Source organism: Lonchura striata, chromosome 5 (assembly GCF_050655825.1).
Source record: "Lonchura striata isolate lonStrDom1 chromosome 5, ASM5065582v1, whole genome shotgun sequence".
NCBI lineage: Eukaryota > Metazoa > Chordata > Aves > Passeriformes > Estrildidae > Lonchura > Lonchura striata.
The window spans coordinates 67,988,546-68,015,123 of NC_140707.1; the positions used below are offsets into that span (position 1 = coordinate 67,988,546).

At 44.2% G+C, this 26,578-nt stretch overlaps 2 protein-coding genes across 9 annotated transcripts in view; both read right to left on the bottom strand.

Moving 5' to 3' along the window:
• The window catches only part of SYT16 (synaptotagmin 16), a 109,422-nt gene extending 95,838 nt beyond the window's left edge, over nucleotides 1-13,584 (bottom strand). For 3 of the 5 annotated variants that reach the window (XM_085580914.1, XM_085580905.1, XM_085580906.1), the window contains exons 1-2: nucleotides 10,655-13,584; nucleotides 2,974-3,082 (exon numbers count right to left, since the gene is read on the bottom strand). The gene's annotated coding sequence lies outside the window, so the exon portion shown is untranslated. Of the gene's footprint in view, nucleotides 1-2,973; nucleotides 3,083-10,411; nucleotides 10,601-10,654 lie in introns of those variants that run through there. The other 2 variants (XM_077783918.2, XM_085580911.1) reach the window with 2 other exon arrangements.
• Nucleotides 13,585-15,295: 1,711 nt separating this feature from the next.
• On the bottom strand, nucleotides 15,296-24,129 carry SNAPC1 (small nuclear RNA activating complex polypeptide 1). 4 transcript variants are annotated; one of them, XM_031504902.3, is made up of 10 exons: nucleotides 23,929-24,129; nucleotides 22,877-23,036; nucleotides 21,730-21,870; nucleotides 21,173-21,277; nucleotides 20,088-20,246; nucleotides 19,592-19,666; nucleotides 18,918-18,980; nucleotides 17,850-17,991; nucleotides 17,129-17,209; nucleotides 15,296-15,680 (listed from the first exon to the last, which is right to left on the bottom strand). In XM_031504902.3, exons 1-10 carry the CDS (start codon nucleotides 24,054-24,056, stop codon nucleotides 15,649-15,651), a joined length of 1,086 nt encoding a protein of 361 aa, XP_031360762.1. In that variant the 5' UTR covers nucleotides 24,057-24,129; the 3' UTR covers nucleotides 15,296-15,648. The 4 variants fall into 4 exon arrangements, with proteins under 4 accessions (XP_031360762.1, XP_021410137.1, XP_085437042.1 ...); XM_021554462.4 differs by having other exon boundaries at nucleotides 15,296-15,683; XM_085580916.1 differs by having other exon boundaries at nucleotides 23,921-24,129.
• Nucleotides 24,130-26,578: the final 2,449 nt, after the last annotated feature.

The following is a 26,578-nucleotide window of genomic DNA, read 5'->3' on the forward strand; positions in this document are numbered from 1 at the left end:
GGCATCACAATCCCTTAGTCTTTAGCAAACATCATAAAATAGTCAAGAAGTTAGAGATTTGGGGTTATTCTCTGAAGTTTACCTGTTTTGCTGAGCTCCTCATCATCTCTGCTGTACCCTGTCCCACCAAGCTTGATCTTGCATGGAAATTACAGCACATTAAACTCCCTCCATGACCTAACTAAAGCACTTGAGTGACACTGAGCCTGCTCAGGAGATCTTCTATCTCCTTTTCTATTAAAGTCAGGAAAGATCACCCCTCTGCTGAAACACATGCTCTCCTGGATGTCACAAACAGGGCTCTGAAGTCTTTAACTTATCAAGGTTCATTGTAACCAAATCTCTGCTGCCTCTCATGACGCTTTGGGCTTCCCAAAGGCAAACTTTACAGCTTACTCTCTTTGCCCCTCTCCTCCAGACTGGATCCCCAGGACCACCTTTAGCTGTCTCTTAGTTTGGATCCAAGCTTGGCTTATTCAGAGGCCTCTCAGGTGGAAACTGGAAGGATTTTGCTCTTGGCAAAGACCTCACTCTGAGGAGCAAGATGTGAATGGAAAAATGTGTCCTCATGTTTTAAAAGCTTCCAGTCCTCCTGAAAGTGTTACATCCCTTTGGCTTATCCATCTTCACCTGCACTCCCTTCCCTGCTACTCTGTCCTCAGAGATATAGTGCACTCCCTATCCAAGAGAAAGTTGGAAAGGTTTTAAGTTGCCCAAATGTACATCACACTGAGTCACACTCAGTTAACCTAATCAAGTATTTCTCTAATGAAAACATACGTTTCTGGGCTGGCAGTTTCTGACTCAACCACAACTCATTCAATCTTAAGGAAAAATCATTAGAAAAACCATCTGTTCTCTTTAAATAGAGGAGCTATTTTTGCGTTCATAATGAGCTCAAGTAATTATAAAACAAGTGGAGTGGGTTTCAAAAAGAAAAATAAATGGAGAGGGTAAGACAGCTGCTACCTTGTGATTATCATGGTACTAACACATTTCCAGCCATGTGAAGCTCGGGCCTTACTGACCTCACCTTATTATGCAACATGTAACCCATTGTCATCCCATTAGCACAGTAAATGCTACAAGGAGGCACTGAGGGCAGAGTGCAGAAGAGTGAGATTTGGTGAATGAATATTTACATACTAGAACTGAACACCAGCAGAATCCCAAAGTTAAAGTTCTCAGAAAAGGGTTGATTCTCAAAGGAAATCGGTGACAAGGTCCCACGCAACTGCTATTTTTATGTGCCAAATTCAAGACTTCATTCCTCAAAATCATCAGTCAGTTGACACCTAATCCTAGGGAATCTGACATTTTTTGCATTAAAATTCCCTGGGCACCCACCTGCTCACAGAAATCATGACAGCATGAACCAAAACAGCAGAACTCTTTCATACCTAATCCTCCCCATAAGTCAGAGCACAGAAACTTCTGCCTACGTTTCCTGGTGAGATCATCCATTGCTAAAGGGATGAAGCACCATGTGAGATCATGTGGGCAGCACTTTTCCTTTCCAGCATGGCTAAAAGGTGGGCCAGCCCTGAGGGGAAGTCCTGCCTTTGCCTAGAAGGATCTGAACCCCATCATCCTCACTGTCCTGGACTGTGGGACCCTCCTGAAGAATTTTTCTCAGTACACCCTGCTGGGCCAAACAAAAAGGCCAGAGGAGCACGAGCCCATTGTGAACTCTATTGTAAATGCAGGTGAACCCAAGGGGGAGAAATGACAATGTCTGACTCAGTTCAGAAGGCTGAATGATTTCTTTATTATAACTATGCTAAAATACATTACTATACTATATAAAGGAAGACACTAAAACTACAAACCTACCTCCTCTAACTACCAATTTGTGACTCTCTCTGAGTCCAGCCCCAGGTGGGTTGGATTGGCCATCAAGCTCAAACAATCCTCACCAGAATCCAACCAAGCACTCACTCCAGGTAAACAATTCTCCAAACATATTCCACATGGGAAAAACAAGCATCAGAACTAGAAATTGTTTTCTCTTTCTTTCTCTCTGTGCACCTCTATATGAAAATCCTGAGAGAGAGAGAGAAATGTCCCTGTGATAGAACTCCATTGTGAGAAATTATGAGAAAGTCTCCTGACCCAAGGCAATCTTGTCTTTCTGCTCATGCTCCAGTGGTTGCTGCTGCCAAGCACAGAGAAGGTGGGCAGCAGCTCGGGAGTCTGAAGGCTCCTCTTTCCAGCCCAAGAAATGGGAACATTCTCCCTTTATGTTGCTTTGCCTCTCACATTGATTGACTTAGAGCAACCCACACAGGCTGCAGGGCTTCCCATGGAGACACCTGGCAGATTATTGGGTCTGTGTGTCTGCTCTGCTTCAGGTCTGACAAAAGCTCCTCATGGACCTCACTGCAGTGTCTGGGAAGGAAACCTTCCCTCGGGGTCTCCAGCTCTTGAGTGAGTCAGCCAAGCACAACTCCCAGTTTTCCATCACCCTGGAGGGAGATAGGGGAAGTGAAGAAAGTAGGGAACTGAACCAAAAAAGCAAGGAAGAAATGGGAAGGTAAACAGGGAGAAGAGCAGCTCTGGAGATCTGTCCTTGTGCCTTCAGCAGGGAAATAAATGACTACATACTGTGCACAGTCATTGCTGTGGAAGCACTGAAAACAAATGTGCCCACTATAATCACTCCTTCCCCCCCCTGAGATTGCCTGTTGGGAAATCTTCAATCCATGCATTTTCCTCTAAAAGGGGGACCTGCAGCTCTGTTCCCAGAGTTGCTAGCACATTTAAGTTATTTGCTGTTTTTCTTGACTCTGTAACACTTGGACCCAAGTCAGCACAAAAGAGAAGGTCAGCTTTGTTTCATACTTCTTTTTCTAACTTGTGTTTTTGCAGGAGAAATATTTGGAAACCAGAAGTAAGCAGAGTAAAGGTCAGAGTCAGTCATGGTGTGTATGCTTTTTGAGACTTAAAACTAGTGATTTTTCAACAGTAGCTTACAGGATTGGGAGGCCAGGGCTGAGGAGCAAGTGGCAGCATTGTCACCTTGACATCTTCACAGAGCCTAAAGGATGTAATTCTTGATAGCACAAGGAGTAATGGCTTCAAACTGAAAGAGAGTAGGTTTAGATTAGATATTAAGAAGAAATTTTTGGCTCTGACTGTGGTACAGGTTGTTCAGAGAAGCTGTGGCAGATGTGGGCTGCCCCACCCATGGAAATGTTCCAGGCCAGGTTGGATGGGGCTTGGAACAACCTGGTCTAGGGGAAGGGGATGGCAGGGGAGGTGGAACAAGATGATCTTTAAGGTCCCTTCCGACACAAACCATTCTGTGACTCAGACATACCTAAAGCAATTTTCAGAGTGGCAAGGAACAGCACATCCCCTGCCCCCTCTGCCCCACTTGACCTTCACAGCAGGGACAAAGAGCAGATCCTGAGCAGCACCAAACCAGGACTCGTGGAGTTGTACCTGCACAGACAACACAGTTTGAGGGCTCCTCCTGCAGGTACAGCTTTCCATTTGTCATTACTAAATCACAGCTCTCTGGTCATTTTGTCATTTGGGACAGATCAGGTCTGGGTTCCTGGGTGATGTAAGAGGTGAGGTGCCAGTATTTGGGCTAAATGGAGAATATAATCAGATACAGTCAGGACTTTGTAACTGGGTGGTGGCATTGCTATTTTCCACCCATGAAGTGTCCTTTACATATCGGTCTTATGCAATGAGCATGTATAAATATGTAATTAATGCATGGTTAGGGGCACATCACATGGTTCAGTCCATGACCGTGGCTCTTGGAGCCAGGCAGGACAACCACTGTGATACACAGCAAGGACAGCACAGACAGGAAAACCTGCAGATTGTCAGATCCCTCAAAAAACACAGCAGAACTTCCCAATGCAAATCATGGCAACAGAAATACACCCTAACTTGTTTACAGTCTGTCTTCCAACTTCAGCATGAACTGCATTCTGCTTCCACTGAAAAGTCTGTGGTACAACAATTGTATAACATCCAAGTTAAGCTGGGGAAACAATTATTAATGTTATACTGAAATGCAGGGAGCAAACCAAGTGATTCAAACAGCAGAACAAAGCCCAAACCAATCCTGCAAAATGCTACGAGCATTTGTACATCTCACCTCTTACAGCTTCAGTAAAATCTCAACAAGCATTTACTCTGAAGTACAGCAACAGAACCTCCTGGATTAAATTTTCAGCAGGGCTCCCAGCACAGTTGTATCCCCCATATGATGAGCAATGAATATGATTGCAGTGTTGTCGTTATAGAAATTCTAAAGTCATTTTTGCACCCAGAAAATAAAATAATTTGTAACTCTATGCATGTTTCATGGAGCATGCATATTTTTTAAGACTTTAAAGGCAAGTATCACAACTTCATCAACTAAAATCTACACCTTCATCAAACATTAATAAGTATTTTACCTAAATGTGTAGATCTGAAGTAAATTATGAGACAAAAATATCATCTGCTATAACAAATAACCTTCTAGTCCTTGTGGCAATGAATAAAAATACCTTCTTTCCTTCTATCTGCTCCTCTGGAGAGAAATTCTGAAGATTTCAAGTACTACAAAACAAGAAAGAGGACAAAACCCACCCACACATGAAGCATTTTGTGTGATTTCTATGGTGATTGTGTTGTTCTTCAGAGTTGACTCAAAGTTTTTAAGCACAAAGCATAACCAAGGCATGTTATGCAAAATGGGTCTCAGAGAGCAAACCTTCTTAAGTATTTTCAGCAAAAGTTATTGATGGAAAATGTTGGTTCCAAAGAGCCACTAGGAAACAAGAGAGAAGAAATACCCACTCTTGAACAGTGCTTCATGCCCCCCTGCCATTGTCTGATAAATACATAACAAAGTCTTTTCTGCAGACAACAACCTCAAGATCCCAATAACTGCCTTTAAACAGTGGCCCAGATGTTTATCTTGAGATCAAATTCACATTACCAGCAGGAATCAGCATTGTGTAGATGCCTTCTCTTTGCAGAATCCCTCTCCCCACACTGGTGGGAATAATGCTTAGGAAAAGAGAAAGTACCACACCAAAGAACAATAAATTCTTTTACAAAGCTCTCTTCTTTCAATTGCAGTGAGACACCAAAATGACCTGAGTAGACCTTTGTTAAAATTACTGGGTTTTTGTTCAGCTACCAAAAATTTTTGTCTCAGTTGTGCAAGTACTTGGTTGTCAGGATAATGTGATGGGAAACATTTGGGGGAATTTTTAAAAATTTATGTACATTATCTGACTGTGTTCCCTAAACACTTCTGTGATGTAAACCACATTTTGATTTTCCCCACTTTTGTAAGAAGTGTTTAAGTGTTCGAAAACTCTGTTTTTGTCCCAAAATAAGTAGTTCTGGCATCTGAGAACCTGTATTTTTTTTTTTTTAGAATAACAACAATCTTAAAAACACTCCTGCCAGCTCTAGAAGTAAGCACTATCTGCAAGTTCCCAGATGTTTTCAAACCCTATCAAAGCCAGTGAAAGCTAATTAGGAATAACTTTTCATTCCTTGAAGGCACCCAGTGTCTTGTGCATTTGAGCCGCTAAATAATAATAATAATAATAATAATAATAATAATAATAATAATAATAATAATTATTATTATTATTATTATTATTATTATTATTCATTACAAAGCACTATAAAAACAGGGAGCACAGGCAAACGGGGAGCAAAACCAAAAGCCCCACAGCCTCAAAGTCAGCATCAGAGCAAGGTCTGGTCCAGTGGAAGGTATCCCTGCCCATGGCAGAGGAGTTGCATAATTGCAACTTTAATGACCTTTAAGGCCCCTTCCAACCCAAACCATTCTGGGATTCTGTGGCAGAATCCCAACACAAGTCCCAGCTGTGCTTCCTGCAAGGGACAGAGCGACAATCAAAAGGTACCTCGTGGAACAGAGGGGTCAGAATGGGACGAGGTGCCCTGAGAAAGAAAATAAACCAGCCCCACCTCACCCCTGCCCTTGGCCAGTGCCACTCAGGGACCCTGCACTCCTCATGTCCCCAGGGAGCACCACACGGGTCACTCCAGGCCAGAAATGGGGGCAGTGTTAATGAAGAGATGCCACCCAGTTAATGGAGAGATGCCACCCAAGCAGAGGGAGGACCAAGTGTGATTTTGTGGGTTTGTGTGCAGGGTGGGCTCTGTGATACCCTCCCAGTACCTCTTCCTTGGCTAACCCTGTCTCTGTCCTCCTCAACCTGTCAGCTGATGCAACCAGAGACTTTGTTTGAGCTCATATCTCCTCTTGGCACTGCTCTTCTCAGGACTTTACAAATGGCATCTTGTCCCCCTCATACTCACTGAGAAGACTGCCACAAGGTCACTTCTCATTGCTTTAACCAAGTCCTGCAGATGCTGATGGATAATTCTGGAAATTTTAACTGACTGTTTACCCCCCTGTTTAACCCTCCAACACAAAGCAAATCTATTTGAAACAAAAAAAGGAAGGTATCCAAGAAGTTCATTGCAGACAGCACAGATAACTTAGCAGCACTGACTGATTAAAGCATGCCTAACTGGATTTGATTGCAGCCACTCTCACAGGCTGGGGTATATGTATCTGCTTGATAACCATACTCTCCTCTGACTGGGAATTCATCTCCCAAAACTACACAAAGAACAGTCAGTGCAATTTTAGAGCGCCTAAATAACAACCAACCACACCAGTCTGTAGAGGCAGTGCCTTGCCACCTCTGAGACAGCTTAGACTCAAGCCCTTGCTGAATAATTGATCAAACTTTCTGTGTGCACAACCAGAGCCATCAACAAGAGATCCCACAAATGGGACATGAACACAAAGTCTCCTTAGTGACTACTCAACCCCATCAGTCATGACATCAACCCACCTAAGGCACATCTGAGGCTGCTTTTCCAAACAAAGCTGCCTGATGTTTTTAGAAATGTCCCCTGATGATTATGACTGCTCCTCTTTTTTTTAAGAGATGTCTCTACAGCTGAGCAGCACCATGGAGGGACATACCCAGCTGGAATTCATTTGTTCCCCATGTGCACAGAAAGAAAAAGAACACTCCAAGAAGGCAAATAAACATCCCAGGCTCCTGCAGATGGCTCCCTGAGGAAGGGCTGGCATCATTACTTGGAGCAAAGGCAAGGCTTTGCTGCACTTCCCAAAACCTGGCACAGCTGGAAGCGCTCTGGCTGCCACAGTGCTTCCAGCACATCCTCAGCCACACCACGCCCACACCAGAATTACCCCTCTGCACTGAGCAGGACCCATTTCATGGTGACATAAGCATATTAAACCAGTGCTACAGCCCTCAGTAAAAAGGCTATGGGGATGCATTTGGCTTAAGGTGCCCTGCAACCTCAGAAATATTTGGTTTGGTAACTCGTTTTTTTCTTCAAACCTCTAAAAATAAGTCTGGCTGTAGGATTCACAAGTCCAGCAGCCCTTTATGCTCTCTACACATCTGTAACAGCAGCCCAGTTCTTCAGTGAAGCCCTCTCCATCCTCTCCTCCAAGACATGTAAAGGTGCCTCTCTATATGAAAAACAAACTCTCCTCAGAGGCAGCATCCCTGAAGAATATTCCCCCCCCCCGCCCCATCCTTTGAATCAAAACAAAAAGGAAACAGATTTTAAATATCTTCCAATTTACTTTGAAGCCTGACTATGTACCCAAATGTTTCTCACAGGGACAGGTGCATATGCACAAATGCAGGCTCTTTGAGGAAGCACCTGTGTTTCACATGTTTAGAAAAGAACACACAAGTGCAATCAATATTTTCCACAAAGCAGACATTTTTTAAGACTTGCCTTCAACACAGCCAGTTGCGATGCAAGTCTATTATTAGCTTTCCAGCCACTCTGTCCCCAGCCTGTGGTGGTGCATGGGTTGTTTTGAGCCAGGGGTAGAACCTGGCACTTCACCTTGTGGTCTCACGAAATCGGGCTTGGTCCATCAATCCATCCTTCTGCATCCCTCTGCAGAGCTTTCCTTCTTTCCAGCAGATCAACACTCTGCCCTGGCTTGTAAGATAAGCATGTATTCTATTGCCATCTGTTGGAGGTTGGGCAGTTTTCTTATCTCTTCCAAGAACAATGTCTCCCTCCAATGAGATATCTTCTGTTAATGGCCATTGAATGACCCCCTGCATGACTGGGAAAGTTCCACCATCCCATGGTGAGATGCTCCACCCAGAGGGAGGAGCCAAGCAGCCCTACCTGCATAAAATCAGCATTTTTGAGACACTGGTAGCCACTTTGCTGGGTTCCCAGAAGAGCAGCTTCTTCTCTGCTGGATTCCCAGAGGAAGACCAGGCCCATCTGCTCCATCCCCAGACCTTCAGAGAAAACTCCACCCTTCTACAGATCCCTGCTCCAGCAGCATTTCATCTGCCCCTCCAGGAGGAGCAGCCCCCATTTAACTGGACTATTCCCAACACCCTGACTCCTCAGGGTGTCAGGTTTCTGACTCTATCACTAGTTTTGTTTGTACTAATTACATTTGTTTTGTTATCATTATTTTTATTTAGTTTTTTCCTAGTAAAGAACTGTTATTCCCATTCCCATATCTTTGCCCGAGAGCCTTTTTAAAAATTGTAAAAATTTGGAGGGAGGAGGTTTACCTTTTCCATTTCATAGGAGGCTTTTGCCTTCCTTCACAAACTCCTATCTTTTCAAACCTAGACACACTCCCACCCACCTCGATGCTGTCACCCACACACTCAATCCTTTCATCCAGATCATCAATAAAGGTCTAAACAGCATTGGCACTCACATCTTTAATTAAAACCATCAGAAATGCAGTGAAATGATCCACAGTTCTGTTTGGCACTGACCTGAACTCTGTCCAAGCTAAACTCATTTCCAATTGAGCTGAAGCCATAGTTACTGGAAACCAAATTTCTTTCACTTCTGATCCTTGTGCCAGCAGGAACAATGAATTATTCAGCAATTAAACCAGAGCAGACAGCTGTAAAATGTATCTCTGATCACCTCAAGTCACCACTGCCACCTCTTCTGGCAGCCCAGAATCACAGAGGAAGAGAGACTTTCTGGCTCTTTCTGGCTTTCTCAGAGGAACAACTCTGACACGAGGACAGAAGTGGACACTGCCTGAGCTCTCAGGATGCCCTTGCTCCTCCCAAAGCTCCCCAGACAAGAGGATCCCCCCAGTTGTGCTGATGGTGCCACTGCTCCATACAAGTACAGGAAAGGCTGGCATCTGCTGAGATTGGATATAAAGCCAAACAGAACAATACAGATTTTCCCACTTCAAAAAAAAAAATCACAGTTTATATCTAAGTGGAATTCAATACAAGTACACCAAGTCCAAGGAATGCCAATTTATTAGTTTTAACTTCAGGCTCTTCTCCAGGCTTTTTCATTTCAGGTTATTATTTATCAGTCAAAACATTTAGCAATTTTCAAACAAATGAGGAGTCAACTGTCAGGTGTGGATCCCTGCTGTAAAATCTAAATTATGGAAGCACAGGTTCTGCAAGGTAAAAGTGTACTAATACTACTCGAAACAAACCAGGTTAGTTCCTAATTCTGCTAAGGCCACTGAAACACCAAATGACTCCATGTTGTGGAAAATCCACAACTCCACCCATCAGCCTGGGCCTTGCCTGAGATGACCCTTCCTTAAGGACTCAGCCTTGAAAGAAAATGAGGAACAGCAAACACAAAGACCATCACCAAAAGGCAAAAGGGGGAGAGAAATTAGACTCCTGATTAAGATTTTTAATAAAAAGCTCAAGCCTAGGATTTTTTCCTGACAGCTTATACACTGCTATATGTCATCCTGGCATCTCTTAAAGGCTCACATGATTATTTTCCCCAAAGCTGGCAAGAGATGTAGCAAAATCAACCCAGCAATCCTCAAGAAGCATTGAAGTTGTCATTTTTATAGTACATCAGAAGGAGACTGCCAGGACTGTGTCTAACAGCAGCAGTTCAGGTTCAGCAACTTGCTGGTGCTGTGATCTGAAATATTAAGGGAAATACCTGGCAGCAGCACCACTGTCACCACCATGAGCTGAGCCAGGGTGGGTCAACACCATAAATCAAAACAACACCCTCATCACTCAAAAATCCTCCCTCAAATCATTTCTATTATGCTGTGATAAGAAAACCCAGCAACTGCCAGGCTCCCAGACACAGACAAGTCCCCCATGATCACAAGAACACCTGCTCTTCGTCAATGTCTCAAAAGCCGGCTTTCCTATTCGTTTATTCTCCCTAAAATTCGTGTCTGTGCACAGGAGCCCTTTCGGTGGGAAACACACAGGCAGCAGCCCCCGCCACCGCTGCCTGTGAGACCCGCGGGCAGCGGCCGAGGGGCACCGCCCGCAGCCGGCCCGGGGAGGGGGACAGCGACCCCCGAACCTCCTTCTCCCACCCGCCGGGCCCCACGGCGGAGGGTCCTCACCGTCCCGGGGGCAGGGCCGCTGGAGCTGGGCCCGGCATCCCCCTCCGTGCCCGTCCCCGGGGCCGTCAGCATCCCTCAGCGCCCTGCTTCCATCAGCATCCCGCATCCCGCAGCATCCCACTCCCTCTCCCGTCAGCATCCTGCTCTCCGCAGCATCCCGCTCCCATCAGCATCCCGCTCCCTCTCCCGTCAGCATCCCGCATCCCGCATCCCGGGCCAGAGCGGGGCGCCGCCCGCACTCACCGTCCGTGGCCATGGCCGCAGCCCGGCCGCGCTCGCTGCGCGGCGCGGAGCGAGAGGAGCGGAGCCCCGCGGGGACGCGGCCGGCAGCGCGGAGGGTGCGCGCTGGCCCCGCTCGGTTCATCCCCGCTCGGTTCATCCCCGCTAGGTTCGTCCCCGCTCGGTTCATCCCCGCTAGGTTCGTCCCCGCTCGGTTCGTCCCCGCTCGGTTCGTCCCCGCTCGGTTCGTCCCCGCTCGTCCATCCCCGCGGGGCTGCGGGAGGGAGCAGCGCTGCCTCTGCCGGGGCGGCACCGGGGCTCTGCCACATTTCACCCCAAAATGCAGCTTGGGGAGAGGTCAGGGCTCCGCCGCGTCTTCCAAAATGTTGTACCGTGTCTTTTCATGGGTCCTCAGGACTGGGCTGACCGGTTGGTAGCACGGGTGAAATACAAGAGGCAACCCCCAGCCCAGTGGGATGGACAGTGACAACTCGCAGCCCCGTGTCAGAATCACCTGCTCAGCAGGGTGCACTGAGCCTCTCTCTTGGATTTAATCACTACCTCACTTTTCAAATCCCCCACAAAACTCCATTATAAGAAAAAACCAAGTTACTCCCCATCTCCAACAACAGCTGTGTCATTAGAAGCAGAGGGCTGGCTCTCGTGTCCTGCCTGATGTCCCATATCCAGGTTTACATTGCTGGACTAAACAGGAAGCAGTTTGGTGTCTGTTACAGAAAGCTCAAGCTGCTGTAATCTTCCTTTGATGGTTTGTATTACAGCCAAACTATGTCACAGCACAGAGACTGAGCCAGGGGCTATTGAAGATGGTGAAAGCCCAGAGGTGCATGAACATGCAAGAACAGCTGAGGTCACTTGGTCTGTTTAGCTTGAAGGAGACTGTGGGGAGAAGTTATCACAGCCTGCAACTTCTCCTTGAGGGGAAGAGACAGGCAGGCACTGATTTCTTCTCTGGTGACCAGTGACAGGACCTGAAGGAATGACCTGAAGTTGTGTCAGGGGAGGTTTAGGTTGGATATCAGGAAAAGGTTCTTCCTCCAAAGGGTGGCTGGGCACTGAACAGGCTCCCCAGGGCAGTGGTCACCAAGGCTGACAGAGTTCAGGAAGTATTTGGATCATTGTAGATGATCCTGTGATGTCCCATGCTGGGCCAGGAGTTGGACTTCAGTTTTTGTAGTAGGTCCCATCCATCTCAGGATCATCTACAATTCCAAGTCCTAGGAGAAAGACAGAGATTAGCACATTTTTCAGTTCCTTGTAGCTGATGAAGTTCCAGGAGTCCCATTTCCAAATGCTGGGCTGCACATGGAGGAGGGAAATATTCCATTATCTGGCTTAATCACGTGCCCAGATTTGAGGACCAAGATGAAATTGGGCTGAGGAAGCCACTTAGCAAGATTTGTAAAATCTAAATAGGCAACTCCAGATGCAGAATGAACTTCAAAATAAAACATTCCAGACAAGAAGGGATAAAATATCAGTGTCATTTGAAGAAACCTGCTATGCAGGTCTCATGTGATGAGAGAATACAAACACTCTGCATAGAGTCCTGTTACATAAGACATTTAAGTATAACACCAGAATAAATCTCAAAGTATCTTTTAGTCCTTTAGGATCAGGTCTACCTTTAGAATCCTGAAAAAAAAAAAAAGGCAACAAAAAGAAAGCAGACTGCTTTTGATTTTAGTCTGAAAAAGAAAGGGTTTAGAATGAGTGGAAGAGTCTCTCTAGCTTTCTAATGTGTCTTTATGCAGATGCTGATTGATTAATTTTTTCTCTGTGCTCACTACAGTAGAGATGTGCAATTGGCAGCAACATGGATTTACTTAATAGGAGAATTTCACAGTAAAAAATCTGGCCTTAAAACAAACAGCAAAATCCCTTCTACTGTAGGATTCTCCAGTTATTCTAGAGGTAATATCTACATTGACACTAAGCTGCACACAGAGATCTCCACTGTCATCCATGGCATTTGGAATTTTTTCATGTCACTCCCATATTGCTTCAAACTTCAGTTTGAAGGCTGCAAAAACCTCCAGGTTGAGCACAGCTGCTAACAGGAGCATCCCTAAGCTGGTATTTGAGTTTAATTTGTCCAGTCTTTTGCACTTTGACTTAAATAGATCTTGTTGTTTGCTTTAACAATAAGAATAAAAATATTGTATACTTTCACTTAAAACAGTTCCCAGGTGCTCAAGAAAAGACTGGACATGGTACTCAGTGTCATGCTCTGGTTGACAAGGTGATGATCAGTCAAAAGTTGGACTCAGTAATGTCAGAGGTCTTTCCCAAGATAACTGATTCTGTGATTCTGTAAACTTGATGTCACCTCTAGGTGTTTTAGGTGTATTTTGTTTTTCATCACCCATATTATCCTTGCAAACACTGAGCACTGGCTCAAGCTTCCACTAAGAGGATCTTTCACCTTTGCCAAAGAAATGGTGATTACTTTTGGGTGAACAGGCAGCTGTGCATCTACCTCAGAGAAGCTTCAGCCAAAACATATTTATTCAATTTATTTCTGAAAACTGTAACAACATCCAGATACACACTGTCATATGGCCTCACTCCTATCCACCAGCACAGCTGGAAGTTAGGCTGGCATTAGAGATTAAATTTCTTTGCAGACTTTAGCCATTACAGTAGCTGAGACTACAAGTAGGAGAGAATTTAGATCCCAGAAAGTCTACTACTACTATTATTATTTGGAGTTCCAGAATTATTGTTGAAGGTTTTTTTTAATGACAGCTGCTTGCTTCAATTAAGCATTTTAGGAAGTCCCTCTCCTGTTTTTCAAAGCCTGTAATTACCCATCAAACTACAACAATGGATTTTTTTCTATTAAATATTACACCAGCATTGTGAAACTCTGCTTACAGCTGCCTCTAAATTCTCAGATTACTGTTTTGAAACATCAACATGCATAGAGTCAGCAGTTCTAAGTTTATTCTTAATCATGACTTCCATTTACATCTATGTAATTTTATAAACAAATTACAGAACATTTGTTTTCATTATTACAATATGAAAATAACTTCTAGTTGAATGCACCCATCCTTGTGCCTAGCCAAGCCTTTGCACGCTTTGCACATCATTTGCAGAGGAGTGCAAGGAGGACTCATGTCACTCAAAAATATCAAAAATTATCATGTCACTCAGAAGTATCAAAAATTGTCACAAATTCCACCCCTTATTCAGCTCTTGGGGTAGCCCAAAGGTATAAGGAGAGGCAAATTAGATGGTCACGTTACAAAAAAGTGCCACTGCAGGGAACAGTATCAAACATGTTCCTTAGACATGTTACTGAGCAAAAATAATCTGATTACGTTTCACTTTGAGGTTTCTTTTGGGTTTTTTTGTACCTGCTCATCAAGAAGTAGAAGAAATGCACAGAGGCAGCGTTTGTGCAGGCAGCAGAAAAGCATAGGCATTGTCAGAAAACCTAAATAAAATCAAATTGTTCAAACTTTACAGAGATGATACCTCCAAATTATTCATAGCCATAGATCAGTCCTTTTAAGAAAACCACATCTGAATCATCCACAGCCTTAACCCAACCTCAGGACAAAGAGTGCAGTGGAAGAATGAATGATAAACCAGAAAAAAAAGAGTAGAAACTAAATGTATGTATGATGACTTTAACTGTGTTGTTACCACTATAGGGGTTTTTTATCTGTGTAGAAGTATTCTTTTTCTACAATAATTAGATCTGAGCTAATAATGACTTTTGGATTAGTCTATCAAGACTTTGGTTACTCAACTGAATATTTGATTGTTCAGTTTACAGTGCAGTAAGGTTTGGCTTTATTACAAAGTGTTTCCTCTTTTCTTGTTAACAAGGTCGAGTGCAACACTGGAACTTCATCATCAGCTTTTCCAACCTCTTTTGGCCCATTCCTCCCTGCCAACCAACACATTTAATATGGAAACTTTTGACAGTAAAACTCTTGATAGTAAAACCCTTTGCATCTCCATTGAAATGTTTTTTCTTCTACATAAGAGCACTTAAATTCCTCTGGCCTTGGAGAGTCATACTACCAAACTAATTAATTCAAATTAGGTTTTCTTTTTGTATTCAAAATCTTTCAAATTTCTAATTTACATTTCTTCTTGTAGAAAAGGACACTTAACTCCTTTGCCTTTCTTGAAAGAACAGTTGTGATGAACCAGAGAAATTCCAAGGAGAGTAACTCCACATTCTTCTTAAGCTGTTGTGGTAGATGGGGATATTTAAGGCTCCAGCCTTCCAAGGCTGAGTGACACAAATTCTACTGTTTTAGTGTTAAAAGAAAATATTCCAGCTGATGATTCTCAGCCCATTTACTTTTTCTGCTGCACTGTTACCAAGCATTTCCCCACGCTGTGCCTGTTCTCAATGCTGAGATCTATGTTTATTTCTGCACCCACTTCCTTCACTCCCCTCCAATTTATAAAGATAATTTTGAATTCCAGTCCTGCCCTTGTACAGCTCAGGGTTATCTGCAGAATTAATGAACACCCTTTACATCCCTCCACTTGAATACACTAACTCCAGATCTGCTGGAGACGGGGCACAACAAAAAGCTTATCAGCAAGTTCATTTCCACATGTGTGGAATCAAACCATGATATGCAGTGAAGTTTACACACCATAAAATGGAGCAAGTCAACCATGAAAAATAATTTATTGCACTAATTTTCAACAGTCAATAACCTTATGTTCAGAGATAAAGGATTATAGACATGTATTACATGGGGAAATATTTTCTGAGCCTTCTTTTTCTGTCTCAGCCAGGACACAGCAACTTCAGTCTCCCACAAGAAATATTCACCAGGTGAATAAAGGCATCACAAGACAGCTGAAGTATCCCAGTCACTACCAGTATTGCAACATCACCTGTGCTTCTGGCCCCAGACACCTTTTATGTTCCAAGGTATCCAAAACAAGCACTTGGTGTTACCTCTGACATTTTCATTTTGTCATTAAAATTAACATCAGTGTTTCTCCGTGTGGATCCTCTAACGTTGTCTTCTCCTCTTGGGGAGAGATACTTCTGAAAAAAAATAAAGAGAAAGTTTTTTTACAAGCTTTTAAATCCATCTTCCTTCATGGGAGTTGTTCAAGTAGAATGAACTCTATCCAGCACAGGAAATTACCTACATGAGCCCTTGAGATCCCCTCCTAGTCCCTCTTCCCATGATTTTTAAATATGAAAAAAATCTTTCTGGATTCTACAGCACACTATCATTCAAAATATCACCTGAAATTCCAGTGATGAATATTGTACTTCAAAACTTACTCCATCTTAAAAGCTTTCTACTCTTCCCCAACATCTTTTAGATTTTTCTGTGAATTTGACAAATGGAATACTCACAAAATATCTGAAGAGACTTCTTATGGGTATTTTTAATGCTTCAGAATTTACTGGAAAATTCTGACAAACAGAGAACTTTTCTGATTTAGAAAGAAACTTTTTGTCCACAACAAGTGGACAAGTGAAGGGAAAATAAACAAAGTACAATATTAAGTGACCCATGGCACCTTCCATCTGACCATTTAAAATTGAATTAATTCTCACTGTCTACAAATAAAAGTGACCAGAGAATGTAATCTCTCTATGAGAGTACTATGAGATGCTCCTTTGCTTCTGAAAGGAGCAAATATAAATATATAATGTCACTAAAAATGTATTTTAATACATTTCAATGTATTAAATATGCTCCCATTACATAGAATTTTGGAAAGTGAATTAACTGCAGAAGATTTTTTTATACTGTGCCATGTTCTTAAACAGCTGAGAACAGCTCTGAAGCTTCTGAGTTGCAAAGCAGCTCAGTATCATCCAACATTGATGCTTCTGCAGAAAAACACTGTAAGCTTTGAGCAATCTGCTTTACCACTGCTTCAAAATTAAAACCACATTATTTCCAGGAACCTGAGTGAGAGCAAAGCCATTCACTCCCCTGCTGCAGTTCCCAGTCCTCCCCTGACAATGTCAGATAACTTCCAGTACAGCAGAGGATGCTATTGCTGTATTGGAGCTCAATCCATGAAACACTGCCCAGCTGAAAGTAAGGCTAGAGAGGAACCTTCCCTCCCCTCAACAAAGGTGAGGGCAGCAAGGGCTATGCTTTCCTAAGTTCAGAGTTACCAGAACAGGCACCCTCTGTAAGTGGGTGACTGAGCAAAAAAATCACTTTTCCCTACACAATGGAACTCCTCTCAAGACAAACTTGTGTAACAGAAGAATGAGACTGCTTTAAACTGCACCAATTTTAACTCTGAAGACACTGCAATTGATTCGCTGTAGAAAAAAAATTACTCTGGGGACTTGGCCATGGCGTTTCAAAGTTTCAATCTTCATGCAACAATTTGCAGGCTAAAAACAAATCTAGCTCATCAAGACACGATCCAAATATTAACTTTAGTTTCAGAAAAACATAGCAGAGGGCTATTAAAAAACAAGTCACTGGTTTGCTGGAATTGCAACTGTTGTACCTCCTTCTTCTGAGTCCTCTTCTACGATTATTGGCATCCCGATATGCTGAGTTACAGTTTCCTTGGCCACTTGCATTTCACCTGCACACAGATTTTGAGGAAAAACTGTAAGCTTTTTTTTGCTTCTACATCCTTCATCCAGTAATTAAAAGATTGTTCACTGCTGCTCTCCTGAGATGCTGTCAAATGCTGCAAACTACTTTTCACAGTACCTCTATATGGCTCGCTAAGAAACCTTCAAAAACAAGTAGTTAACATTACCAATTAAAAGCAAATTAATCACCAGATTGGTTCAATAACTCACAATGCCCTTACTGCTCCAATACATTTCATCTACTCTTTTATAGACAAGCAAAGGCAACACTGCCTAATGCTCATTTTGAAGAGGGATTCATTTCCTCAGTAACTTTTTTCCTCTAGCAGAGACTAAGCAAGTCTGAAAACTGAGTTTGGAACTTTGAAATTAAATTCCCATCTTCAAAATAAAGACAAGTCAAAAAATAAAGACAAGTCAAAACCATTTGGCTGTTTAAACTGTAACAAATAAGGAGTAAACAAAAAATTTAGCAGCTTCTACCAGTTGAAAAGCTGGATATCAGAAAAAGAATTTCCTTAGGAAAAGTAATTTCTTAGTGATCAACAGCAAAATTTAACCCAGCAAGCAAAGCAGTGGATAAACTTTTGCAACCTCCCCACATTCATCCATGCAATGGAGAAGTACCTCTAACTTCTGAAGAAGAACCTCTCCTTGCTGGCTGTGGTCTCCTGCTGGGCTTTTTACTTCGACTTGGAGACTTCCCACAACTGGATCCTGGTTCAGAGGATTCCAACCGGACTTGACGATGTCTCCTGGATTTGGAAACCTGAATGACACAAAAAAAGCTGAACTTCTACAGCCAGATCTTGCTGTGGGTCACCTGACAAACCAGCAGGGACAAAAGCATCAACTTCATGTCAGGGTGGAAAAGGGATAGAAGGGGAAAGAGGGAGGGAGGGCTCCCACTAGTTGCTGTTCTTCAGCTTTAACAGGACAATGATTTAATGGTATAACTTAAAATGCAGATAATGAAGCATACATTAATTTCCAATCCATTCTCTGTTACTACCAAGCCACATCATGCTGCATCCCCCTACAAAAGAAACACTTCCAAAAACTGCTGCTCTGTAAAGCCTCCTTACCATCATATTTTGCTTAAGTGCCTAAAAAACATCACTGCACATTCATGAGTCTGGACTGTTATAAAGTCCAGATCTGGGTTTCATGTAATGACACGTTTTTTGATATGAGATTTTAATAAAGAGAGAAAGTTGAGATGTTTCTCATAGGACTGCTGAGAAAAAGACAAACCAACAATACTCTTTTAAGGGAGAAGCTACTGAAACAAAGTTTTCAGAATTTGCAACTGACTTTAAACTCCCAAGTCCCATTTTCACAGGCATCTTCCAAGACTGCAATATCTAAGATACAAAGAGTCTGAGAAATTAAACTCTCATGTATTTTTATGCATCTTCTTAAAATTCCATCTACTTTAACAGAGAGTAGATATTAAAAGATACCCTGTAAAGGAAAACCCCCCAAGCACAGGCCTTATCTGCATTGTTCCATATATCTAAGAAGACTAGGAGTTTCAGGTTTCCTTGCTGTGTTAGGAAAACTAAAACATTCCAAAAACTGAATTACAGAGTGCAGTTTTAACTCAATCCTTTTTCACCCAACATTTACATTAAACTGGTATTTAAAACTGTTCTGAAAAATAAATACATCCCCATTATCAATTTTCATACCTACCTCAACAACTGCAGAATAAGACTTGTATTTGATTCTTGCCAGGGCACTTGCTCTTTCAGAACCCTGTAAAGAAGCAAGAGTCCAGTCAGAAATGATTCTTATTCTATTATACCAGTACTGAAATATTACATCAGGCAACCACTTGAGCAGTATCTCACTACAGCTGTAACTCTATAATTAGTTCTACATAATTTCCATGCCACAAAAATGGTACTTCAAGGAAAAAAAAAATTAATTAAAAAGATTTGGTTGCCTTCACTGTTACAAAGCCCAGGAAGAGAAAAATCAAATTTGAAACTTCACATCTTACTCAAATTCAAAGCAGACAATTGAGACAATATGAGACAATTCTGTAGCATAAAAAATGAATATTGCCTTAAGCTGAAACTCCAGGAGGAAGTGTAAAGAATTTTGGCTGAGAAAATACAGCTCTTTTCCCTTCTTACCTGAGACAGACTTTTTATGGAGATCATGTAAGAGCTGTCACAGCAGTAAATGCTCACAGCTCAACAGAAAACAATGTGAGTTAAAAACAAAACCATGCAACCAGCCCCACCAGCTGTCCTTGGAATTTATTTTGGCACTATCAGACTTTGGCCTACACTGCTTAGCCTGAGATCTGAAGTCAAAAAACGAACAGATTTGGCCTCTGCAATGCAGCAAAGTTTCCTTACCTCTGGTTCTAGGAAAGTCTGTTCTTTCTTTTTGTTTTCCGTTTCATGAGTTACTTCATTATTTTGGAGTAATTTCTGTGGGGAAGAAAAATGTTTTTCTTTAAACATCTGTGATATACAAGAAAGCTAAAATCCAAGAACTGTAAAAAACAAAGCAAGTATTTACACACATGCCCATTTTCTACATCTACCTTACACTGTGGCCTTTCTTTGATCCAGCAATGTGTTACAGAGGTATTTCATGAGGTCAGACCATCAGGGCTTCCCTCTCAGCAGTCATTTGTGGTATCCCAGAGGCAAGACCACCCACAAAAGTCCTTTCTCCCATACCACATCCCTGCCACAGGTTTCACACAGTGCATGCCTTCAATGTCACAGTTCCTTCTCCTTCAATCTCAGATGTACCAGCTCAGAGGTAATCACTCCAAGAAGTCCAGCTCCTACACATTCACCCAACCTGCTAAGGCACCACAGCATAGTGGTTGGTAGTACCTACCATTCTGTTCTGCTGCCATCCCTGATGTTCCAAGGTTATGTCTTTGAGAGTGACCACAAAGTCATCTTTTATCAAGCTCAGGGCCTTGTCTGGCTGGGATTTGTCAGCTGAAATGACACACTTCATTTTCTGATAATGGTCGTGAATATTCATCAGTTCCTGAAATTATTTTTTAAAAGTGTCTTTCAGGAAAAAGAAATATTCCAGCAGTAAAGCAATAATAGTCCTCAATAGTCCTCAGGGTTATAGAAACCATTCTAAGGAGATCATTAGACTAGGAGGAATGTTAGAAACTGATTCTGGTTAGATTATTTGAGTTTTAGAGCCAAGGAATCCTGCTAACCAGAACTGGCCCATCAAATAAGCTAAAGAAGAAAGAGTACCTTACATTATTTAAACTAAGAAGGTTATTCAGGACCACTGCTCATACATGGTTCATTCTGATACTGTGGTTTATTTTCATCTCTTTGGATGAAAATAAACATCTTTCTTTACTTCACAGATTTCTGTACCACTGCAGTCAACCTTACTGATACACATTTGCCAGCAATAAATGAAAGAACCTGCAAAGAAAGTTCTATCACAGAGTGATATAAGAATCTTTATGCTTGATATGAGAACCTTTACTTGGCTTGAATTACTCAGGTTTTTATCAAATGAATCATATAATAAAAAAATCTTAATGTTTGAAAGGAGAAATAAAGGTGGGAGAAGGCTATGAACTTGCAGATAAGTAAATTCATATTATCACAAGTATCAAGCCTCCTGTTGCAACCTGCAGACACATCAAAACAAACATGCTTCCCCCATTTTCCATTTTTCTCTAGGTGACAATTAACCATTTACACCCTTTTACATCTTACTGAGGCAAAATCACAAAACATTAGAGCATATTTCAGTACTGGAAAAGGTAGCACAATTCTTCCAAACTAAATGCCACATTTAGTGTCTAGTAAAATTACCTTAAGTCTGCATTCCACAAAAGGACAAGACTGCTGATTAGAGAAGTTACAGCTCTTGGACAACAGAGAAATTAAAACAAAACAAACTCCATTGATTAATCTGTACTTTAAAGGTTACTGTACCTCCAATACATCATTAGTGATAAGGCTGTTTACTCTGTCACTCGGGTCCTTAAATTCTTCTTTAATATAATTTTCCTCACTCTTCTTCTTAGTTCTGTAGGTCAGCTAAAACAAGAGGAAATGTTTGTAACCTAAAAGAAAACTTCAAAAGGCACCTCCTCTTGAGAATTCCTACTGCCTATCCATCAATCAGGAGATGGGAGATACTGAAAGGCATAAAACCACATAAAACAACAGCTTTGCTGTCACATGCTCAGAGGCAGCACTTTTCATAAATCATTCTCTAGTTAAGAATTTAATCCAGCACTTAGACTAATTTCTTCAACTGGTAAAATATCTCAAATCCATTAAAAACATTGGACACTGAAAAAATATTTTCAGGTGAGAAGCATTCAAACATCCTCTAAGCTCTTCATCACCTACCTATGTAAAGCCACACATATTGAATTTTAACACAGCCTCAAGGCTGAGCTAACCACAAATGCTGTTGAACTGTCAGGCATTGAAAGATGAGAGTATTTTATTTAAAAATGTAAGTCATTAATGTATTAACTCACTAGCTTTGGCATTGCTGTGAAATGGAAAGCTCTGGCAAGTCGCAGCTTCCTAAAGATATAGGCTGCATCATAGTGCTGGGAGTCAAGCAGATCCAGCTGGAATTTCTGGATTTCAGGCCAATCCTTGAGTGCAATTCTGATCTGCAACAGAAGAGTTACATGCTGTTAAACCAATACTTCAACCATAAAAATTAACTGAGCTGACTACTGTGACAATACCTGGATGTCCAGAGCTGCAGAAAGGATCCCACTATAACATGCATTATTTCCATCATCATTTTATGCACCTAAGATTATTATTATGGCACTTTCTTTGACAGTGACATGGAACACAAGTCCTTTCTGACATTTGGAAACATTCATTCTTCACATTTTGAAGTGTGTGAAAAAGAGTCTGCACCTAGGATATTCCCCTTCACTAGTGATTAGGAAACAATACTCATACCAGGTTGAGCTGCCACTGAAATGCTCATAAATGTTCTCTTTCCCTTATTTTTTTCTTTCTCTCCTGTCACATCCACTCTGCCCACTTCCCTTTCTCTCTGCTTAACTTTCTGGCTAACTCGTGTACCCTCTTACAGCTGCTACTCAGCAGTGGCTTTAAAATTGAGTAAATTCATCTTCATAAAAAGTTATTGATTCCTCTGAGGTCAAAATATGAGACACCATGGCATCATTGTAGACTACTCCAAATTCGGTTTGTTATTTAAAGAATTTGGACTCAATTTTGCATGTGCACTCAACACATACCACAAAGTTCCTAAGCAAGCCACTTCTCCTTGCACTGAGTTTGTAATTCCTTTAGATATTGGTCTCCTATCCTAAAGGCAGCAAGGAGAGTGTCATTCAGGCACTCACCCTCTCAACCTATTAATTAATTCCTTTTCTGGTTAATGGGAAGCAGAAATTCAGTCTCCATTCTGTTGGAGTTCTAAAGAGTAACTCAGGCTGTAATGGGATTCACCCTACAGCTGATAAACACATTCTCTATCTCTGCCTTTTCCAATAGCTTCCACTCTGGCTTTAAGTGTTATCTTAAGAAAGCAGAAGGAAATGCCCTAACCATTTATGATGACAAAGCAGACAGCAGTTTATCACATATCTTATGTCTAGTATCTCCTGAGAATAAAACCTCAGGAACAATTACCTTTTGTTTTGGCTGACAAAGCTGGGCATTATAGAGCCCATACAGAAGGTACAGAGCACCAACTCGGATCTGGAAGGAGTAGGGGGGAAAAAAGTATTGCCGGGCCAGATCTAGAGTCTTCTTTGTGAGCTTATTCCTCTCCAAAGCTCTCATTCTACCACTAAAGCAAAAAAAAAAAAAAAAAAAAAAAAAGGAAAAAAGCAGCATGTTAATGCACATAAATATAAAACTGCAGGCTTTACAAAAATCTATAATGCAGAAACAAACTTTAGATGTTTTAAAAATATAGAATCATTAAATGTCCTCAGCTGGAAGGGACCCACAGTGATCACTGAATCCAGCTACTGGTCCTGCAGAGGACGACCCCAAGAATCACAACCTGGCAGAGTTCAAGAAGAGTCTGGGCAAGATTTTCAGCACTCTTGGGGTGTCCTGTGCAAGGTCAAAAGTTGGACTGCATGATCCATGTGGGCTCCTTCCAACTCAGGATATTCTATGATTCAGTGAAACACACATGTCCTGCTTTTAAATCTCACGAGGATCACACCACGCTCCCTGCGGAGTCAGCGCTCAAATCACACACGTTGCTAACGCACGAAATACATCGAATTTGAAACTCTTTTCCATCATTACAGAGGGACCGATGCTCCACTTTCTTTAGAGCCCAGCCAGGCAACTCTCTCCCTGAGCCAGGCCTGAGGGCGCACATGGTGCAGGATGGCCTGGCCCGGGGGGAAGCCAAGCACCGGGGGCTGCGGGCCTGGAGAGGGGAAGGAGAGGGGAAAGAGAGGGGAAAGAGAGGGGAAGGAGAGGGGAAGGAGAGGGGAAGGAGAGGGGAAGGAGAGGGGAAGGAGAGGGGAAGGAGAGGGGAAGGAGAGGGGAAGGAGAGGGGAAAGAGAGGGGCAGGAGAGGGCCTAGAGAGGGGAAAGAGAGGGGCAGGAGAAGGGCAGGAGAAGGGCAGGAGAAGGGCAGGAGAAGGGCAGGAGAAGGGCAGGCGCGGCTTGGCCTGAGGGACGGCCGGGAGCCATCCATCCCCTCCCTCACCCACTCACTAGAAGACGGTGTGGAAGCGGCGCTCCCGCCACAGCTCGGCGAAGCGCTCGAAGCGGACGGTGTCTGCCTGCTGGAAGGCGCCGAGCAGCTCCTCGCAGTCCTCCTTGAGCCCCGGCACGCCGCTCATGCCGCCGGCCCCGCGCTCGCCCCGCGGCCGCTCCGCACGGGCGCGCCCGCACCACAACAGCCCCGCGGCGCCTGCGCGGCCGCTCCGCGCCTGCGCACGGCCCCTGCCGGGAGGAGCCGCCCGGGCCGCCCGTGCGGGAGCGGGGCCGCCCGTGCGGGAGCGGGGCCGCCCGTGAGAGAGCGGGGCCGCCCGTGCGGGAGCAGGGCCGCCCGTGAGAGAGCGGGGCCGTCCGTGCGGGAGCAGGGCCGTCCGTGCGGGAGCAGGGCCGTCCCGCCGCGCTCCGGCCCCGCTACCGCTGTGTGCGGCGAGACCCCGTCAGTGACGGGCGCTCGCTCTGCCCGCCTCGGGCGCTGTCCCGCTCCCTCCCGCCGTGGAGGGCCAGCCCGCTCCACGGGCACAATGCCTCTCCGAGCAGCGCATCCCTGGGCGGGTTCGGGCGGGATGAGCCGCGGCGGGTCCGCTCGGGCGGGCACCGGAGATCCCGCGGACGCTGTCGAGGCGCGGGGCTTCACACTCCCCGCCCCAGTCCCCGCAGGCTCGGGGGCCGGGAAGGGCGGCCGTGGGGACGTGACACGCCGCCACGCTCCGCTGAAGGGTCACCGCCGGCGCCCGCTGCTCCCCCGGCTGTCCCAAAGCCCCGACGGCTGCGGGAGTCCCGTTCCGCCTGGGCGAGCGCGGCAGGCGGGGATAAGCCGGCGGCCGCCCCCCCGAGCGGCGGGACGCCGTGCCCTTCCCTGCCGTGTCACACCGTGCCGTGCCGCCCGCTCCCCGCATGCACGGCCACACGTAGGCGGCCGGGGAGGGGGCCGCGGCTGCCGAGCCGCACGTAGGGTGGGTGGGTGCGGCCTCGCTGCTCTGCCCGCGCTCCCCGGCGCACGTACAGAGAGGGGCGAGCGGCCGCCGAGGCGAGGCGGCTGCCGGGACCGGCGGCGGAGAGCCCCGCGCCGCGGTGAGTACGGACCCGCGGCACCGGGCACCGCTCGGGGCGGGGCGGGCAGTGTCCCGGGGAAGCAGGTTGTGGTGCCCGGGAGCCCTTCGGGCGGGTCCCCCAGAGGGGTTAAGGACGGCGCTCGGGTTTCAAGGCGGTGTTGCGGTGACCGCCGCTGCGGTCGGGGCTTGGATTGTGGGAGCGCGGCTGGACAGCGGCACCTGCGCCGGGAGCGCTCCCGGGCTGGGCAGGAGAGCGCCCGGGTGCCTGCGGGGCAAGATCCCCGGCGCAGGGGAAGCCACGCTTCCCCTACAGCGTGTAGGGCAAGTTTGGGCTTGGGATAGAGCCTTGTGTGGTGCCTTTGGGATGTTTAAATCTGCAGGAGTTTTCCCAGCGACCAGGTTTTGCTTTCTCAAATAATCGTGCACTGCGAAATGAGTGTAGAATTCTGCTGGCTACGGTACCGTGATGTTCTCCAGTTCACCAATAGCATCAACTAATTGATCCTAAGGTCGCTCCTTACAGCGAGGCACATCAAGCTGTCAGCTCCTACAATGTCAGGAGCTCCCACAGTGCTCCAGGCATGCAAGCATCTCTCCATATTTATTGTATTTCCCAAAAGGTTGCTGGACTGCAACCTTTTGCAGCCTTTATGAGGAGGTAATTTGCCGTCGGCTGAACAGCAGTTGCCTTTGAGCACCACTGGTTACCAATGTCATTGACTACAGGAACAGAGATGTTTGCAGAGCTGTTGCATATGAACTGTACAGGGTTTAATAGAACTGCACCTGCCAGGGTTTGGTTTGCATTTTTTTCCTTTTTCTGAAAAGACACTTTCATCTGTCATTTGGATTCATGTTTAGAGATGGAGGGCAGTGACCCCATTCATCCAGTACATCACCCTGACTTCAACAGATTGTACTGATTTTGGAACAGAATGCCAACACTGTTAGGAAAACAGATACAATGTTCTCCCCTCAACAATGGATTTAAGGACTCAAATCACAAGTGAGTCAAAACTGACACATCATGGAGCGAGTTCACTGTTACATACAGCTCAAACCAAGCCCTGTTCTGGAGACATCCCTTAATTTAATAGGAGGAGCCTGGCTCTGGAGTGATGCTGAATTTGTAAAGCTCAGAGTGTGTTTTCTGATTTTTTGTATTTTAAGCGTGCAGTGAGTGGGGTGATTTCTCAGAGATTATGTTTCAAGTAACGCTATATGGATTTTTTTTTTCCTAAAGCAGATGGGGTTGCATGATGCAAGATGTAGTGAGGATGAGGCTGTTGTGCCCATGTGAATGTGCCCTAAGTCTTCCCTTGCAGGAAGTTTGGGTACATTGTAAAGAATGAAAATGCAGAAGAATAAATTCAAGTGACGGGGTCTCTTCGTACAATTTCTCTGGTATATAAAATTGCTATATAAAAGTGGTATATAAAATTAAATACAGTATCAATTTTTAGACTAATTAATATTCTACTCTTCTTCATCACCTGTTTTCAGTACTCCTTCAAATTATTCATTAGTACATTTTAGTACAATTAATGCCTTCAAACTAAAAAAAAATAAATAATTAGGTGATGTAAGGAAGG